Here is a 17,948-nt window from a genome sequence, read left to right on the forward strand (position 1 = left end):
CCATAGTTCCTCAAACACATCACTGAGATGTCAGCAAATCTTCAGAATGTATATTTATCCATCCACTCATTTGACAAATACTCGATTGAATGCCAAACACATACCAGGCTCTGTCCTAGGCACCGGGAACACATCTGTGTTCTAGGAGCATTATTTTTCCCACTTGCCAGATGACAAAACTGCGGCTCAGAGAGGTGCCATGACTTGGCTGAGGTTGCACAGCTGGGCAGGGGCGGAGTCAGGGCTAGGATGCAGGGCTCCCAGCTCCAGGTCTGGCGGTTTTGCCCCTGAACCGCTTCGGCCCCTTCGCTCGTGGCTGACCTGTGCCCACATTTAGAGAAGCAGCCCCGTGTGGTTGGGGCTTTCCCGGCAGTGCTAGCCCTCCCCCTGGTCGTCAGGTAGCCGGAGGGCTTTTTCTGACCATACCACCCCTCTCTCTGTGTCCTGCATCTTGGCCCCCACCCCCACCCCCCGGTGGTCCTTAGGTCACGAGTATGCAGAAGAGAACCTGGGCTTTGCAGGTGTGGTGGAGCCCGAGAACCTGGCCCGGGAGAGGAAGATGCAGTGGGTCCATAGGCAGCGAATGGAGCGCAAGAGCACGGTGCGGGGCGGGGCCTGGGGTCCAGCCCCGGGGGGGGGGGGGGGGGGGGGATGCCCAGGGCACTCCCAGCAGGAGCCCCTCCATGCTGAGCTGCAGCCTGCAGACCCATCCCTAGAGCCCCGACCTGTTTGGTACACGGGCCTTCAAGGGAGGCCCCCTGGCCCCTGAGATGGGAGGGGACAGGGAGGCTTCCAGACTCTCCGCCAAACCGGTGCCTCTTGTCCCACAGTGCCCGTCCACCCTGGGAGAAGAGCGTTCCTACAACCCCTTCCTGAGGACGCACTGTCTGGTGGTGCAGGAGGCTCTGGGACCAGGCCCGGGCCCCACGGGGGACGACGGCTGCTCCCGGGCCCAGCTCCTGGAGAAGCTCCGCCAGCTGAAGGACCTGCACAAGAGCAAGTGACAGCCCCCAGCCCACCACAGCCCGCCCCCCACGGCGGGGAGGCGCCCCCATCGCCCGCACCACACCATCCCCCTCATTGCTGCCACCACCACCCCATCGGCGCCCACGGTGGGCCTCAGGCCCCAGCACTGTCGGGTTGAGGAGGGACGAGGGGACGGAGGGGACGAGGCCATGAGACCAAGAGGATGGAGGCTGGTCAAAGGCTCGGAGACCCCATGGGGGGGGCAGGGTAGGCTGAGTCATCCAGGGCGAGAGGAAAGGGTCTGGGACATCTCCAGACCCAGCTGGGAGGGTGCCTCCTCCCTGGTCCCGCTCCTGCCCCTGGTGAGGAAGCAGAGAGTGCTGGTCGCCGCTCCCTCAGGAGGCCTCACTCGCTGCAGCCCCTGAACCCAGGCCAGCAGGAGTCGTGAGCGGGTTGAGACCTTTCCCCCCTTCTCCCTTCCAGGCTTGGGAAAGACACTCAGGCCCCCCAGAGTGGCCTGAGGTGTGGTGCCTTGGAAAAGTGGTCACTCAGAGGGGCAGCTGGGCTCCGGTGTCCTGAGACACTGGCCCTCCTCCCCAAGCCTCCCCCCTGTGTCCCCCCCACCACCATGAAGGCATTTTTTAAACAGAGCCATTTCTGGGAAAGATGAAAGGGCTGGACGTCTGCGTGTCTGGACAGTCTCAGCCTCAGTGACTCCCCTGCAGCCTGGAAGAGGGAGGGTCCTGGTTGCCACAGAAACAGCACCCTCAGGCTGAGGAGACACTGGGAGCTGGGACTGCAGCCCCACAGGCGGGGCCCAAAGGACCCCCCTTCCCAGGGGGCAGAGAGCCATCCTCCGCCCCAGCCGCAGCAGTGTTCTCCTGATGGCCCTTGTTCTTAGGAACTTCTGCCTTGTTCTAACTCCTGCTTTACCCTCAGGCCCTCTCCTCTTTTAGTTACAAAGCCATTCCTCTGGCCCTCTGCGGTTTGCCAAGAACATCCCCATGTCATTTCTCATTCGATCCTTGGTCCCATCCTGGCTGGGGAAAGGGGTCTACTCAGCAGAGTGCAGAAATCAGAAGTCTGGGAGCAGAGAGCTGTCAGCTCTTGAGTGAGTGGTGGCCTCCAGGACCCCAGGTCTGAAACCCAGCTCAGCCTCTCCTCTGGTCTCTGGTCCAGGTCCCTTCAGGGCCACAGAGAGGATCCCTAAGGTCCTCGAGCAAGCATACCTCGGGTCAGCTGGGAGCCTTCTCTTCCTGTGTTCAAGCTTTCCCTCGGGCTCTGCTCGCCTCTGGTGAGCCTCCGAGATACCCCCTGCCCTCAGTGTCCCCTCATCATCCCGCCTCTGCCCTTGTCCCCAGCCATAGCCTCTGGTACCAACTCTAGCAATACCTCCAGAATAGAGTTCCCCACCCCCCCGAGACATGCAGTTCCATGCCGCTGTGCCTTTGCTCATGCTGTTCCTTCAGACTGGAATGCCTTTCCCCCGCTCCTCCGGCCTTGTCTGCCTGGCAAACACCCACTCATCTCTCACAACCCCCCTCAAAGGCCCCCTCATCCAGGAAGACAACCCCCATGCCCCTCACCCTCCAGGCTACCTCTGCTCTTTGTAAATGCTTCTCCCTCGTGGCACTTCTCACACTGTATGTTACTTGTTTACATGTTTGTCTCCCTTCCTAGACTGTGAACCCTTCAGGGCATGGACTGTATCTTATGCATCTCTGTAATTCTGCGCCCAGCACGGTGCCTGGCCCACAGGAGGCGCTCAATAAATCTTGAATGAATGAATAATTTAACTGGGGCTCGATCACTCAGTGAGATCATCTTTACTGGTGGTTCCGTTTTCCTGTCTGAGTTACCAGTCTGCTAACTGGGAGCTCCTGCGCTCCAAGAGCCTTGGCCCGGAAACAGTGCTATAAATACACCCTCCCATGGCCCGTGTGCACTTGCTCAGAGTTACAGCGTGCTCACCTCAGGGTTTTCCAGAGCTTGGGAGGCACAGGTGCACCCCTGGCCGCAGGGGAGAGGGATAGCCCTGAGGGCCAAGGCCCTGGCGCTAGCCTCTCTTCAATGCGTCTCTTTAACAGAGCCAGACTCCGGGTCCATACCTTAGTCGGCCAACTATCTTGAGTTAAACTTTAACACTGTGGTTTTGTTTTCATTGTATCTACCTTTGAGGTCAATATTTTTTCTTAATTTATTATTTATTTTAGAGAGAGCACACAGGTACATGCGGAGGGGCAGAGAGGGAGGCAAAGGGACAAGCAGACTCCCCGTTGAGTGAGGAGCCTGACTTGGGGCTTGATCCCACCACCCCCAGATCGTGACCTGAACCAACACTCAACCGCCTGAGTCACCCAGGTGCCCCTGGGGTCAATATTTTTGACAAGTGATGGCAGTTTTCTTTTTTTCTTTTGTTTCCACAAAGTGAAAGCAGTTTTCAATTCATGAAAGTAATTATAGATATTTATTGAAATAGGGATGAAGTAAAGGTGGCCCTGGGCCATGGCAGAACTCCTTTTTTTTTTTTTTTTAAGATTTATTTATTTGAGAGAAAGAAAGCGTGAGTGGTGGGGTGGGGGATGTGTGCAGAGAGAAAGGGAGAGAGAATCTCAAGCAGACTCCCCACTGAGCACAGAGTCCAACCCGGGGCTTGATTCCACAACTCTGAGATCATGACCTGAGCCAAACTCAAGAGCCAGCCACTCAACTGACTGAGCCACCCGGGGAACCCCATAGCAGAACTCTTAAAGGTGGCCTTGATATGGCTGAAGATGGGGCAGCACTGGCCTAATTCCACATTTCCTTGGGGCCAGACCAAGGCCTAGTTTTCCCACCCTGGGCACAATTCAGCCTACCCTCCTAGGCGCCCCTCACCCCAAGCAAGGAACCTTGGCAATGGCCCCCGCTATCCTGGATCAGGGCTGCACTTAGGGTGGGCGTGGAGGAAGGGGCCATGGTCCTCACCTTCCAGAAGAAGGGCAGCTCTCTGTGCTCTGTGGTTGTCTCTGGGTCACTCCTATCTTGAATGGGCAAGCCCCAGGGCCAGGTCTCTTTGGGTATGCCCAACTACAAGGGGCGTTTGGTGATGGTTCTCTAGGGTTGGTGAATCATTTTCCTAGAGCCTCAGGTGATCAGCCCACTGGGACATTGTTGTGAATGATGGCCCATGCTTTCTGTGGTGCTGGCACTGACCAGCAATAACCAGGCTATCTGCCCTTTGCTTACAAGACAGCAGGTGTCACTGGCCTCAGAGACTTCGGTTCCATTCCCAGCTCTGTCACGCAACATCCAAGTGACCTTGGGCAAATTTCACTTCCCTGACCTGTTTCTTCACCTTCCGTGGAGATGACAACCTTGAATGAGTCAGAACACTTTCAGGTGCAAGTGACATACTCAACAGTAAGGAACTTAAACCAAGAGGAAAACTTATCAGCTGGTGAAATTAAGAAGTGGGACATTATGTCCTGGCGACTGCAGGCATCGCTGGATCCACAGATTCAAAGGGCCATTTTATCATTCAACTCAGCTTTCTTCTACATTGGTATCATTCTCTGCCAGGCTTTCCCCCTGCAGTGGAAAGATCATGTCTGTAAGTTCTAGGCTTACAGGCTACTAGTTGGTTCATCAAACCTAGCAGGACCTCCAATAGTTGCAAGGGTTGAGTTTCATTGGTTCAGCTTGGGTCATGTGCCCAATCCTGAGCCAATCAGGAGTTAGGGGAATGGGCCCCTCTCACCAGCCAGGTTAGGTCACATGACCACACTTAGAAGGGCAGTGTCAGACCCAACTGGAAGGTGCGCTGAGGCTGTGGAAAACGTCCCCCAGACTAATAGGGGGTCTGATACCAGAAATAATGCAAGGCCCAAAATCACTGACGTTCACCAACAATTCCACTTATTAGAGGCTATTAGGAGAGTCTGATGCGCAAGGGCATATGAAGTCACTTTGGAAAATGCTACATCAGATTTCTGGTGCTATAACTCATTATATAGAAGAAATGGAGGTAGACAGGTGGCCCCGAAGGTATTTGAATAATACCTAGTTTTAAAAATAACCAGCAAGCAGTTCATTTTTTCCTGAATCACAGACTGTCTCTAGGGGCAGGAAAGGAGAAAGGGGGGACACTAAGTGGGCAGCGTCAGGCGTTCCAGGGAAGAACAAAGACCGGGGAAGCTGCCTTGCGATCGCGAGGAGCCCTGTGCCTACCTGTGTGTGGGGGGGTGGACTTAGGCCTCCAAAGCCCTGGCCACACACAGAGACTTTGAAAGTGGGTCGGAACCTAACCCAGGTGGTCAGTAAACCCTAGGCAATTACACTTAACTGAGTTCCTAACTATAGGCAAAGCCCCACAAAAGATGCAGAGAAAGACATCTGTCTTAGGGTTCTTCGGAGGAACAGAACCAATAGAAAAGGAGATGATAGATGATAGATGATGATGATGGATGGATGGATGGATGGATGGATGGATGGATGGATAGATAATAGTTTGATAATAAGATGGGACAGGGTGGCAGAGAGAGGACTTGGAGAGGGACGGGTCTGGATAGGAATATAGGTTCTGCCTCTGGTTGACCGTGGGTGACGCCAGTCAGGCATCTCATGTCACTGAGCCCCGTTCTAGAGCAACTGGGAGAACTAAGTGAGATGCACAGTGGTGTTCAGTGAACAGCCACCTCTCTCTCCTCTTATTGTTACTAATAAACGAGGGCCAGTCCCTCAGGCACAGTAGGACAAACTGATTAAGAACATGGACTCTGGAGACAGCCCATCTGGGTTGGGGTCCACACTTCCATTTTTTTTTAAGATTTTATTTATTTATTAGAGAGAGAGAGCACGAGCCGGGGGAAGCAGCAGAGGGAGAGGGAGAAGCAGGCTCCCCACTGAGCAGGGAGCCCGACATAGGGGCTTGATCCCAGGACCCCGGGATCATGACCTGAGCTGAAGGCAAACGCTTAACTGAGCCACCCAGGTGCCCCCACGCTTTCCATTTATTAACCAGGTGATCTTGGGCAAGTTACTTAATCTTTCTGTGCCTCCATCTCTCCTGCATCCACTGAGGGCATGGCTTGCCCCACCATGGAAGCTGATTGTGAGGACTGAGTGAGTTCATACCTGCTGAGCTGGGCACATCATGAGCCCTTTCCACGTTAGTGACTGTGGTTCTGTAGGTGCTGATCCCAGGGGCTGGGAGGACACTGGCTGTGCCTGTCACAGGTTCAGAGAGGCCAACCTGCCCAACATGGCCGCACAGCTAGTAGGTCAACCTGCTACAGAGCTTCCCTCCCCTGGCCTAGCAGCCTCTAAGGGGGAATGGTAACAAGGGTCTGTAGCAGATCTCTTACAGAGGTTTAAAAATTGGACTAACAAACTGGATGTCGATCCTTCTGTGAACTACTTTGTCACGTTTCTTTCTCTCCTAGCAGGAAATAGCCAGCACGAACGGGAAGGGGTCTTGGGGGGGACGGGGTGGGGGATGAGAAAGAACCTGGGCTCTCAGGAATGGGAGCCTGTGTGGACACGCAGTTGGGAGTCCTATGCAGCTCCAGGGGCCTCACCAAAGAGAGGGGAGGAGGGAGGGGGGAAACTCTAAAGGGTAAAGAGCTCTGGGAGCAAATCCGCCCTCAGGCCAGGAGGGGGTGCATAGTAGGGAGGGAACCACATGGGCACCCCTTAAAGAGCATCTAGGCCATAATTTGCTTCTTTTTTTTTCCAACTTTGTCTTAATAATCAAAAATATTTTTTCCAACTTTATATAATTTACATATGAAAGCAGTAGGGGTTGCTTTTTGTAGCTCTTATTTAAATCTATCTTTTATTAACAACTTTATTGAGATGTCATTTACATAACACAAAATTCATCCTTTTAAAGTGTACAACTCAGTGGTTTTGAGTATATGCACTATTTTGTGACCATCACAATCTAATTTTATTTTTTTTAAAGATTTATTTATTGGGGCACCTGGGTGGCTCAGTCCTTAAGCATCTGCCTTCAGCTCAGGTCATGATCCCAGGGTTCTGGGATCAAGCCCCCCATCAGGCTCCCTGCTTCGCGGGAAGTCTGCTTCTCCCTCTCCCACTCCCCCTGCTTGTGTTCCCTCTCTTGCTGTGTCTCTCTCTGTCAAATAAATAAATAAAATCTTTAAAATAAATAAATAAAAGATTTATTTATTGATTTGAGAGAGAGAGAGAAAGCACGTGTTTGGGGGTGGGGGGGAGGGACAGAGGGGGAGAGAGAAAGAGAAACCCAGACTCTGTGTTGATTGAGGAGCCCCACATGGGGCTCAATTCCATGATCCTGAGATCACGACCTGAGCCAGGAGTCAATCGCTTAATCTGCACCACCCAGGGGCCCCACAATCTAACTTTAGAACATTTACAATCATCCCAAAAAGAAAGCCAGTGCCCATTTGATGTCACTCTGTGCCTCTGCATACCCATACCAGGCTTTCTGTCCCCACAGGTTTACACAAATCACATTATGTGGCATCAGACAATACGTGGTCTTTTGTGATCAGCTCCTCTCACTAGGCCTGTTCTCAAGTCTCATGTTCTGACACCTGTCAGTACTTTACTCTTCTTACGGTTGAATAATATTGCATTGTGTGTATATACATCACATTTTGTTTAGCCGTGAGTCAGTTGACAGACATATGGGTTCTTTCCACTTTCTGGCTATCATGAATAATGATGCTATGGTTCTATGAACATCTGTGTACAGGGTTTTGTGCAGACAGATGTTTTCAGTTCTCTTGGGTATAGACCTAGGAGTGGAATTGCTGAGTCATATAGTAACTCCACATTTAACTTTTTGAGGAACTAACAAACTACCCTTAAAGTAGTTGTGAGTTTTCTTAATGCCATTGATAGTCTCTCATGTGCAGAGAAAGGCTTCTTCAGAATTCACTTTGGCTTTTAAAAATTAATACTCAAAATAAAATTTAAAAAGTAAATAAAATTAGGGGGCACCTGGCTGGCTTAGTCCATAGGGCATGCGACTCTTGATCTTGAGGTCATGAGTTCAAGCCCCACAGTGGGCATAGAGCTTACTAAAAAAATAGTAATAATAAATAAAATTTTAAAAACTAATACTCGGTTTCTTAAATTGCAAATTTTAAAACATAAACATTTTTAAAACTTTTAAGTTCAATTTACCCGTCATATTTTAATCATAAATCCAGTAAATGTTAATCATAACTTTTAAGGGGGCTTCGATTAATAATTGGTCCTCTTTTCAAAATTGCAACTGCTGGGATGCCTGGGTGGTTCAGTCGGTTAAGCGTCTGCCTTCGGCTCAGGTCATGATCTCAGCGTCCTGGGATCGAGTCCCGCATCGGGCTCCCTGCTCCGCAGGGACCCTGCTTCTCCCTCTGCCTCTGCCTCTCTCTTTCTCTCTGTCTCTCATGAATAAATAAAAAAATCTTTAAAAAAAAAATTGCAACTGCTCTAGGTAGTTTATGTTGTATTTATTCATCCCAGATCTTCTACCTCCTTTTTAAAAGGAATTGATTGTTACATGTCAATTATATCTCATAAAGCTGGAAAAAAGTAAAGCAAAATAAAAATAATTCAGTTATCTTAAAAAAAAAGAAACCGGCCTCCCAAGTACTTTAACTGCAATCTACTAAAAGTAAACATATAAATACAGTAAATTTGGGGGCACCTGGGTGGCCCAGTTGAGGGTCCAACTCTTGATACCCGCTCAGGTCTTAATCGCATTGAGCTCCATGCTGGGTGTGGAGCCTACAAATAAATAAATAAATAAATAAATAAATAAATAAATAAATAAAGCAAATTTCAAGGTTTTTATTTTATTTTTTTTAATTTTAAGATTAAAAAAAAATGTTTTGGTTCTACTTACAATTCCAGTAAGCATTTAACTTCAGAGTTCAGTTTAAATCAATTATTCAACTGCCTAATTTATTAATTTTTAAAGATTTTGTTTTACTTATTTTTTTTTAAGTAATCTCTATACCCAAAATGGGGCTTGAACCCCCAAGCACCAAGATCAAGAGTTCCACCCTCTTACGACTGAGCCAGCCAGGTGCCATTCAACTGCCTGATGTAAATTAGAATCTCAAGACTTTTTTTATTTTTTATTTTTTTTAGATTTTTTATGTATTCATTTGGGAGAGAGAGAGAGCGAGAGTATGAGTGGGGGAGAGGGGTGGTCAGAGGGAGAAGGAGAAGCAGGCTCCCCGCTGAGCAGGGAGCCCAATGGGGGGCTCCATTCCAGGACCCTGGGATCGTTACCTGAGCTGAAGTCAGACGCTTAACTGCCTGAGCCACCCAAGTGTCCCTCAAGACTTATCTTTTAAGCATGCTTCCACACCAAATTAAAGAACTTGAAATACCAAATATGCACAATATGACACACACAAAAATTAATATTTTTAGTTCGATTGTCTCAAGCAATTCTACACATAATTCTAAATCTTCCCAAAGTTGATAGATAATTACCTGATGAGAAGACATTGGAAGATTACCTTCCTGAGGGCTATGGTGGGGGCTGGGGGGCAGCTCCTTCAGTGATTGAGGTTTTTGGACAAGAGTTTTCTTTTTTTGTTACTCTGTTAGGCTGAGCCCCTTTAATAGCCACTATGATGCAGACTTGAAAACTTACAAGGTGGGGACCAGATAGCCCACAGCCTGGGGTTTGAGTCCTATCATAATTCAGTTTTCGTCTTTGGTACTGATTACTACCCATGCTGTGGAGCTGCTTGTTTGGATTCAATGTATTGTCTATTTGCTGCTTCATTTTTCTTTGAATTATCTCTAGGAGCCAGACTGGCTTGGGTTGAGTCCTGGCTCTGCCAATTACAGTTGCCCCTTGAACAACATGTGGGTTAGGCATGCCAACACTCCCCCCTTTCAGACACGGTTGAAAATCTGGGCATAGGGGCACCTGGCTGGTTCAGTGGGAGGAGCATGTGACTCTTGATCTTGGGATCATGAGTTAGAGCCCCACATTGGGTGTAGACATCACTTAAATAAACTTAAAAAATAAAACTGAACATTGTGTTTAAAGAAAAAAAAGAAAAATAATTTTAAAAAAGAAAGAAAAGCCAGGTATAACTTTGACTCCCCCCAAATTTAACTACTAATAGCCTACTATTGACCCAAAGTCTTACAGAACATAAAACAGTTGATTAACGCGTATTTTGTATATTCTATTATTATATACGGTGTTCTACCAATAAAGTAAGAGAGAGAACATGTTATTAAGAAGTCATAAAGAAGAGGGTTGCCTGAGTGGCTCAGTCGGTTAAGCATCGGACTCTTGATTTCGGCTCAGGTCATGATCTCAGGGTCGTCGGATTGAGTCCCCTGTCTGCTTGAGATTCTCTCTCTCCCTCTCCCCCGCCCCTCCCCCTCTCTAAATAAATAAATAAAATCCTTTAAAAAAAATAAAGAAATCATAAGGAAGAGAAAAGACATTTACAGTACTGTACCATATTTACTGAAAAACATCCGCATATAAGTGGACCCAGGCAGCCCAAACCCATGCTGTTCAAGGGTCAACTGTATCAGCTGCGTGACCCTGGGAAGACATTTAACCTCTTGGTGCCTCAGGTTTCTCAGCCATAAAGTGCAGGGAAAAAAAGGACCTGCTCGCAGGGCTGGTCTGAATACTGAATGAGATCACGTGTGTGCAGCCCTCCAGAACAGTGCGGGCCTACGGTAAGCATGGCTGCAGGGTTTGCTGGGATTGTCATTGTTACCAGCATCACTCTCACATGTGGTCCTATACACGTGGCTCCCAATGGGTTCTACACATGTGAGGCCACGTCTGACTCAGGGCCATAACTTTCAAGGTCACTTTTTTTTAAGTTTATTATTATTATTATTACTATTATTTAGTAATCTCTACACCCAACATGGGGATCAAACTCATGATCCCGAGATCAAGAGTCACATGCTCCTCCGACTGAGCCAACCAGGAGCTTCCTAAGGTCATCCTAATGACCCATGTCATCCCCCTGCCATGTCAAATGCTCCCTCTGCAGGCCTAGCTCCAAAGCGCACAGTTCCTACCATTGCCTCCAAGGTCTGGGTGTTTTGTGAGGTGTGTTGATGGCCCTTTAAGAGGCGGTAGCTGGCTGCCGGTTGCCATGGAGACAGCTGGACACAGCCGGGGTAGCAGAAGGCCGGCAGCATGTCCTCTAAACTTCAATCCACAGGTGGGAACAGGGCTGCTGGGACAGGAAATTGAAGAGGAATCTTCCCCTTTTCTCCCTCCCAATCCTCCTTGGGGTGGCCTTGGGGGATTCTGCTTTGGGGACCCCTGTCCCACCCCTGTCCCTCTCCCCAAGGTTGCCATCTCAGCCTCTCCTCCCTCTCTAGGCCCCAAAGCCAAGGACCACCAGCCCTCAGCCCAAGAGAGTCTGCCAGCCCCAAAGGCCAATGCTGAAGCCATCCACTTCCTCAGCAACCTCAGTGAGCCTGGACAGTGGGGGCGTGGGGGGCACAGATGTGAAGGGGAGGGAAGACAGAAGGCCCAGACCTGGCCCCGTCTCTCTCAGCCTTGATTCCCCTGGGACGCCGAAAGGGTTCGAGGCCTATTGATAGATAGATGATAGATAGATAGATAGATAGATGATAGATAGATAGATAGATGATAGATATAGATAGATGATAGATATATTTTTTTAATACAGAAAGGTTTTTTGTTTTTTGTGTATTTTTTTTAAGGTTTTATGTATTTATTTGCGAGAGAGAGAGAGAGAGACAAATAATGAGAGACAGCACGAGCAGGGGGGAGAGGGGGAAGCAGACTCCCCGCTGAGCAGGGAGCCTGACATGGACTGGATCCCAGGACCCTGAGATCATGACCTGAGCTGAAGGCAGATACTTAACCGCCTGAGCCACCCAGGCGCCCTGATAATTGTTTTTACTTTTTATTTATGTATTTATTTATTTTTGATAATTGCTTTTTTTTTTTAAGATTTTATTTATTTATTTGACAGAGAGAGACGGAACACAAGCAGGGGGAGTGGGAGAGGGAGAAGCAGGCTTCCCGTGGAGCAGGGAGCCTGATGCGGGGCTCGATCCCAGGACCCTGCGATCATGACCTGAGCCGAAGGCAGACGCTTAACGACTGAGCCACCCAGGCGCCCCTGATAATTGTTTTTAAAGATTTATTTATTTGGGGCACCTGGGTGGCTCAGTCAGTTAAGCGTCTGACTCTTGGTTTTGGTTCAGGTTATGATCTCAGAGTCCTGAGATTGATCCCCACATAGGGCTCCCTGCTCAGCAGGGAGTCTGCTTGAGATTCTCTCTCCCTCTGCCCCTCCCCTCCCCCTGCTCATGTGCTTGTGCTCTCTCTCTCTCTAAAATAATAAATAAATGAATCTTTAAAAAAATAAATAAAAAATAAAAGATTTATTTATTTATTTGAGAGAGAGCACAGAAGGAGAGGGAGAAGCAGATCCCCACTAAGCAGAGAGCCCCATGCAGGGCTCGATCCCAGGACCCTGAGATCAGGCCCTGAACAGAAGGCAGACACTTAACCGACTGAGCCACCCAGGTTCCCCTATTTGTTGATAATTGTCAAGGGAAGACCCCAAGGACATGGGGACTAGGGGTGGTGGCAGGGTCTTCACCTGCTGGCTGTTGTACAGGCCAAGGGAAGGGAGCCAGGAGCTGCCTGGGACCCGGGGGATGAAGAAGGGGTGGGTGGGACCCTGCTGGGGGGAGGGTCAGAGAGCCGAGGCCCAAGAGCTGGGGCTTTATCTGCGCCCATGGGACCCCCACCCCACCCCTAGAGCAGGAGGAGCTGCAGATGCTGCTCTTCTCCGAGACGCTGGCCATGGTCTCGGACACGGGGGAGCCTCAGGGAGAGCTGATCATTGAGGTGCAAACAGGGAAATACACAGACGAATCTGGTGTGAGGTCGCACTGCCTCCTCGTGCACGCCTTTAGCCGCGGCTTCATGGACAAAATGCTCTGCGGAAACTCCCTCCTGGGTAGAGTTCTTGCTGCCTGATGCTTCACCTCCATCCTTCCTCCCCTCCCTCCCATCCCCATTCCTAGGACTTTCACTCAGGACCAACCCTTGACTTCACCTTGGGACCAGAAGGCAGCCAGGAGGGTGTGTGGGAGGTGGGGGTGACAGGGACGTTAATCACAGCCACAGACTTAACGACAAGAGCACCACTTAGTTTTCCCTGCAGTCACAGTCCCCCTGAGTCCTCCAGCCTGGGCCCCTGCCCTTCCACCCTGCAGTCTCCCGGCCTGTCTCCGGTGACAGGGTGATGGGACAGCAGCATTCTCCTCCTGCCCCAGGCTACCTCTCATGGAACCTGCATATCATGGAGCAACATAGTCAGGAGTTCATCAAGGTACCTCTTGGGGCCCCCAGCCTGGACCCCAAACCAGGGTGAGAGAGTGGAGACCCTGGGAGGGAGGGAGGGAAGAATGGAGGGGCTCAGTGGAATGTCACCCCCGACTCTCTCCAAGTTACCCTGCAGTCCCCACCACACATAACCTGGAAACCAATCCATCCGGGGCAGCAGGTTGCTTCTCGTGACCTTCTTCTAATACACGATCCCTGGGTCCAGTCCACCCGGGGCCTTCTCCAGGCTGAGAGCCCAGCATCTCCCGGAGGGCCATGCAGGCCATCCTTTCCCAGAGCCTAGCCTTTCCCAAGGGCCTGTCACCCCCTCACCTCCAAATTCTCCTGCTCTGTGCCTCCCACACCCAGCCCCAGCCACCTCACTAACTTCTGGAACGTGATCAGTGTTACACATTGGAAAGCACTCATGCCTAAGAACCTTCCCATAGAAACCATTCCCATCTTTTAAAACCTGTATTCTGAGGGCATTTGCTTTTTACCTTTATATTACACCATAATACGCCTTCTGTTCTTGAACTTCACTACAAAGGGAAGATTTCTATCCAAACTTCCCTCAGTTTTCTCATTTCTAAAGGAGAAGGGGCAAGGTGACCTGTGGGGGTTGCTGTTCAAGCTCCTGCTTCTCCCCTCCGTGCTCTGGCCCTTAGTTCAGAGTCCTCCCCATGGAGCGGAAGATGAGTTTGGTCAAGCAGGACGACCAGCTGGCCGTGACCAGAAGGGTCAAGGAGGGTGAGGTAAGGGTGAGAGACAGGTAGGGGCCGTGCCCCACATCCTCTCCGAAGCCAAGAGCAGGGGCCAGATTGTGTCAGGCCGGGAGCCTGGCATGGGGACTCAGCAAGGACCCTATATGTGCCCAATACCTGGCTTCCCAGTCCTCCCCACCCCTTCCCAGATCGATGTCCCTGACCCAGATTTTTCCTGAACAGGAAGTCAAGACCGAAGTGACTTTTGTCCCGGGGAGCTCAACCATGGGCTTCATCTCCGAGGCTGCCAACCTGGTATTGCTGAGGGTGATGGCCTGGCGCCAGACCGTGCCTAGCAGCGCCCGTTTCCTGGCCTTGGACACGGAGGGCAAATTCTGCTACTCTACTTACGTGAGGGCTCTCCCTGGGTGGGGGACTTGGCCTGGGGAAAAACAGAAGGGGCACTACGGAGGCCGCTGAGGTGGGAGAAAAGACAGCTTTGGGGTGGAAGAGCGGGTGAGCTGGGGCCCCGGGGGTGGGACTTCCAAGGGCAGGAGAAGGCAAGACTTCATGTGTTGGAAGATCACGTGGGGGGCAGGTGGTGGGAAAAAGAGGAACCAAAGCGGGGAGCAGTTGAGAAGCAATGTTTTTTGCCCAGAAGTCAGTTCAGGAAAAATAAACATAGCAGAGGGCTGCTTTTAAAGACAGATTTTTTTAACATCAGGAAATGCACCATTTCCAATGGCACTTTTATTATGTTCTTTTATTATGTCTCAGACCTGAAAGGTGTTCCGTTTTTGTTTTTGTTTTTGTTTTTGTTTTTTACTTTTCTTGTGGCTAAAACTTCATAATCAACATACCTAGGACTTCCTGCAATGTGAGATTTTAAAGCCATGCCTCTAAACACACACTTTGGGGGCTGATTTGACCAACTTTGTAAATGACATTCTAGTCTTTTCTATCACAAACACGACAAACGGCAATGTGTTTGACACAAACAGGCCCATGTCACTTCCCCCATCTTCTTTTCAAACACATGTCTGTATTAGCCCTTTTCCACCCGCGGCCACAGCTGCTCTAGGGGTTTACGTTCTAACAACAACAGGGCAGCGTGCCTGCAGCGGCAGGGGCCTGAGGAGGCCACAGGTGGCAATCTAGCCCCCTCCTCAGAGCATCGCTGCCCCCCCCCATGCTCCCTGCCCCCCAGGCTCACACCTTGGTTGATCCTCATCCCTGTAACTGAATCTGCCAACCAGAAGCACTTGGTCATCAAGATGATGAGGGGAGGGTTGGGGCGTAAGCAGCATGGAAGTGGCTTTCTATGAGGGGACCCCCACTTAACTTGGGGGTGCAACTCAAATCCTGTGGCGGCTGAGGGCTTGGACAGCCGAAGGTTGCTTATCACTGATAAAGAATGAAGCGGCAAGATGGAGAAAAGGGCCGGGGTGAGATTTGGGGGAGATCCTGGTGGGCATCCACCTCACCTCCCTCCCTCCCTCCATCTTGGCCGCTGCCAGCAAGATCTGGGCTTCCAGAAGATCCAGGTCGGCCGCCAGCAGGTGGAAGTGTTCGTCGTGGAGCAGACTGTCCACTCAGTTAAAGGCATCCCCAATTCCTGCCAGTTCTACCTGCTCTCAGATGGGTGAGCTACTGACAGTGCGGAACACAAGCCTGGGTGCTGGGTCCTGGGGGCGGGAATGGGGCAAAGGGAGACTACTGTCCCTGGGGACACCACCAGGAAGAGTGCCCCCTTGCTTGATCCACATCATTCACTCTTTCTTCACATATTTACTCCTGATTCATACCGTGCCCAATCCGGGCCCGATGCCTTCACCTGATGCGTACCATAACTCCCAAACCTCACCAAGGAGCCCTGAACGGCTCAGAAAGTCAATGCTGACCCCCCAAGCCTAAGGCACAGTAGCTAAGCAGCTGCCACAGCTGGGTATAATACCAAAAAGCACCGAGGTCCGAACAACTTGACACTTGATAAAATCAATGTGCGTTGGGGGGAGGTGGGGACATCCTGGCACATGGCCAAGCTGTCACCAGCGGGACACAGGCCCCACCCAAATCATGAGAAAATTGGGGAGGGAGGGAGGAAGAATTTGTTTCTTGAAATTTCCAGGGGCACCTGGGTGACTCAGTTGGTTAAGCGACTGCCTTCGGCTCAGGTCATGATCCTGGAGTCCCGGGATCGAGTCCCATATCCGGCTCCCTGCTCAGCAGGGAGTCTGCTTCTCCCTCTGGCCCTTCCCCTCTCATGTGCGCTCTCTCTCTCTCTCTCAAATAAATAAATAAATAAAATCTTAAAAAAAGAAAAGAAATTTCCAAAGAGGTATTGATATAATCATTACACTGGGGAAAAAGTAATTGGAACATTGTTGGCTTTCCTTATTGGTAACTTAGCACGTTGTTTCAATTTTGGGTGTCACATAGCTGGAGGCTCATGATTTTTTTAGTGCACACCAGCACACATCTCCAAGGGCATGGACAAGACCCAGTTTGAAAAGCAGGGGCTGTTATTTGGGGACCCTGGAACTCAGAGATAAGCAGTGTTGGGGAAGCAAGAGCAAAGGGAAGCCCCCAGGACGGCTCTCAGGGGAGTGGGCTGGTCTGGGAAGACTGCCACTCTCACACTGTGTTGTATTCCAGGCACCTGGCCAAGAGAATCCAGGTGGGTTCCCCAGGGTACTGCACGATCACCCAGATGCCTGTCTTGAGGGAGAAGGGTGAGTGAAGCCTCTGGCTGGCGCAGAGTGAAGGAGAGGTGGGAAAACCTGGGACCTTCCAGCGTGCAGAGGCCGGACTGAGTAGAGATGGAGAAGTTTTGCCCTCCAGCCCCTGACCCCAAGGCAATTAGGGGAGGATCATTTTGCAGGGAACCCCTTCCAGCAACTGAGCCGAACCCTGGGGCTCTACCCGTGACGGCAATTTGAGTATTCTTGGGCATCCCTCTGTATCTGGGGAAGGTTTTGGGGTGAGGGTGTGCAGCCTTCCTTCCCTCCGCACCCAGATGAGACTGAGCCTAGCCCCGCATTTGAGAAGAAGCCTCTGGTGTGGGAGGAGGATATGGAACTCTACTCGAGGTTCCTGGACCGGAAGGTGAGGAGAGACTGCAGCCAGCCTGGGGTTCCCATTTCCCCCCTGCCCCGCCCCCGAGCATAAATTCCACCAGCACTGATCCCTCTTTGTGCCTGCTTGAAATGCACACCCCGATGGCTGGGAGGCGCTCCTTAGAGCGAAGGGGGCGGGGGGTGCTCCTGGGGCGCGGGCTCCCGGGTCCCCGGGTCCCGCTCAGGCTCGGTCCCGGCCAGGAGGAGCTCCGTCTCAGCCACACCAGCTATCTGCGGCAGCACCCCGAGGCCCAGGCGCTCATCTCGGACTTCCTGCTCTTCCTGTTGCTGCGCCAGCCGCCAGACGTGGTCACCTTCGCCGCCGAGTACTTCGGCCCCTTCGCGAAGCGCCACCCCCCGACCCCCGCCTTGCGCTCCTCCCACCGGCCCAGCCCCTTCCGCTCGCTGGACCCCCAGCGGCCGCCGCACTAGGGCCGGCGTCGCGCGGCATGCGGGGACCGGGCAGGAAGCCGGGGCGGCGCCGGGGACGCAGCGGGGAACCAGAGGGACTTACCCCCGAGGCGCGCCTTCCGAGCTGCGGGTTCTTTGGGGAATAAATGGGCCCCACCCCCGCGGTTCTGCTGTGGGCGCGGGAACCTTCCCTGGCCAGAGTCTTGTGTCTTGGCTAAAAAGAGGAACTGTTAACAGAGTTTACCCAGCGAATTTCACGCTTCTTCCAAGATGCTGTAATCAACAGTCCTATTTTACGGATAAGCAAATAGAGGCGCGGAAAGGTTAAGTAACTCACAGAGTTAGTACGTAGCAAGCAGGAGTCAAACCTGGACGTTGATGCCGAAACCCACACTCTCGGTCACTAGGTTAGTAGGG

The 17,948-nt window shown here is 51.3% G+C and overlaps 2 protein-coding genes across 4 annotated transcripts in view; both read left to right on the top strand.

Annotated features, from left to right (window-relative positions):
* The window catches only part of PNKD (PNKD metallo-beta-lactamase domain containing), a 62,189-nt gene extending 59,427 nt beyond the window's left edge, over window positions 1-2,762 (top strand). For all 3 annotated transcript variants that reach the window (XM_064587041.1, XM_064587040.1, XM_045868009.3), the window contains 2 exons: window positions 486-601; window positions 831-2,762. In XM_064587041.1, the coding sequence (XP_064443111.1) occupies window positions 486-601; window positions 831-1,004 (290 nt within the window). In that variant the 3' untranslated portion in view covers window positions 1,005-2,762. The remainder of the gene's footprint in view (window positions 1-485; window positions 602-830) is intronic.
* An 8,360-nt stretch (window positions 2,763-11,122) lies between these two features.
* Window positions 11,123-17,552, top strand: CATIP (ciliogenesis associated TTC17 interacting protein). Its single transcript, XM_045867459.1, has 10 exons — window positions 11,123-11,147; window positions 11,311-11,403; window positions 12,732-12,932; window positions 13,252-13,307; window positions 13,969-14,055; window positions 14,248-14,415; window positions 15,522-15,646; window positions 16,660-16,736; window positions 17,021-17,109; window positions 17,322-17,552. The coding sequence occupies exons 1-10, from the start codon at window positions 11,123-11,125 to the stop codon at window positions 17,550-17,552; spliced, it is 1,152 nt and encodes a 383-aa protein (XP_045723415.1).
* Window positions 17,553-17,948: the final 396 nt, after the last annotated feature.

Source organism: Mirounga angustirostris, unplaced genomic scaffold (genome assembly GCF_029215605.1).
Source record: "Mirounga angustirostris isolate CCGP_5_RB_7025 unplaced genomic scaffold, mMirAng1.0.hap1 SCAF_3, whole genome shotgun sequence".
In the NCBI taxonomy this organism is placed as follows: domain Eukaryota; kingdom Metazoa; phylum Chordata; class Mammalia; order Carnivora; family Phocidae; genus Mirounga; species Mirounga angustirostris.

Excerpts from the sequence above, each read along its gene's own strand:
- CATIP (XM_045867459.1), top strand. The coding sequence starts at position 11,123 with ATGTCCTCTAAACTTCAATCCACAG. Across the intron at positions 13,308-13,968 it reads ATAGTCAGGAGTTCATCAAG|TTCAGAGTCCTCCCCATGGA; the intron begins GTACCTCTTGGG and ends TCTGGCCCTTAG. Across the intron at positions 14,416-15,521 it reads AATTCTGCTACTCTACTTAC|CAAGATCTGGGCTTCCAGAA; the intron begins GTGAGGGCTCTC and ends GGCCGCTGCCAG.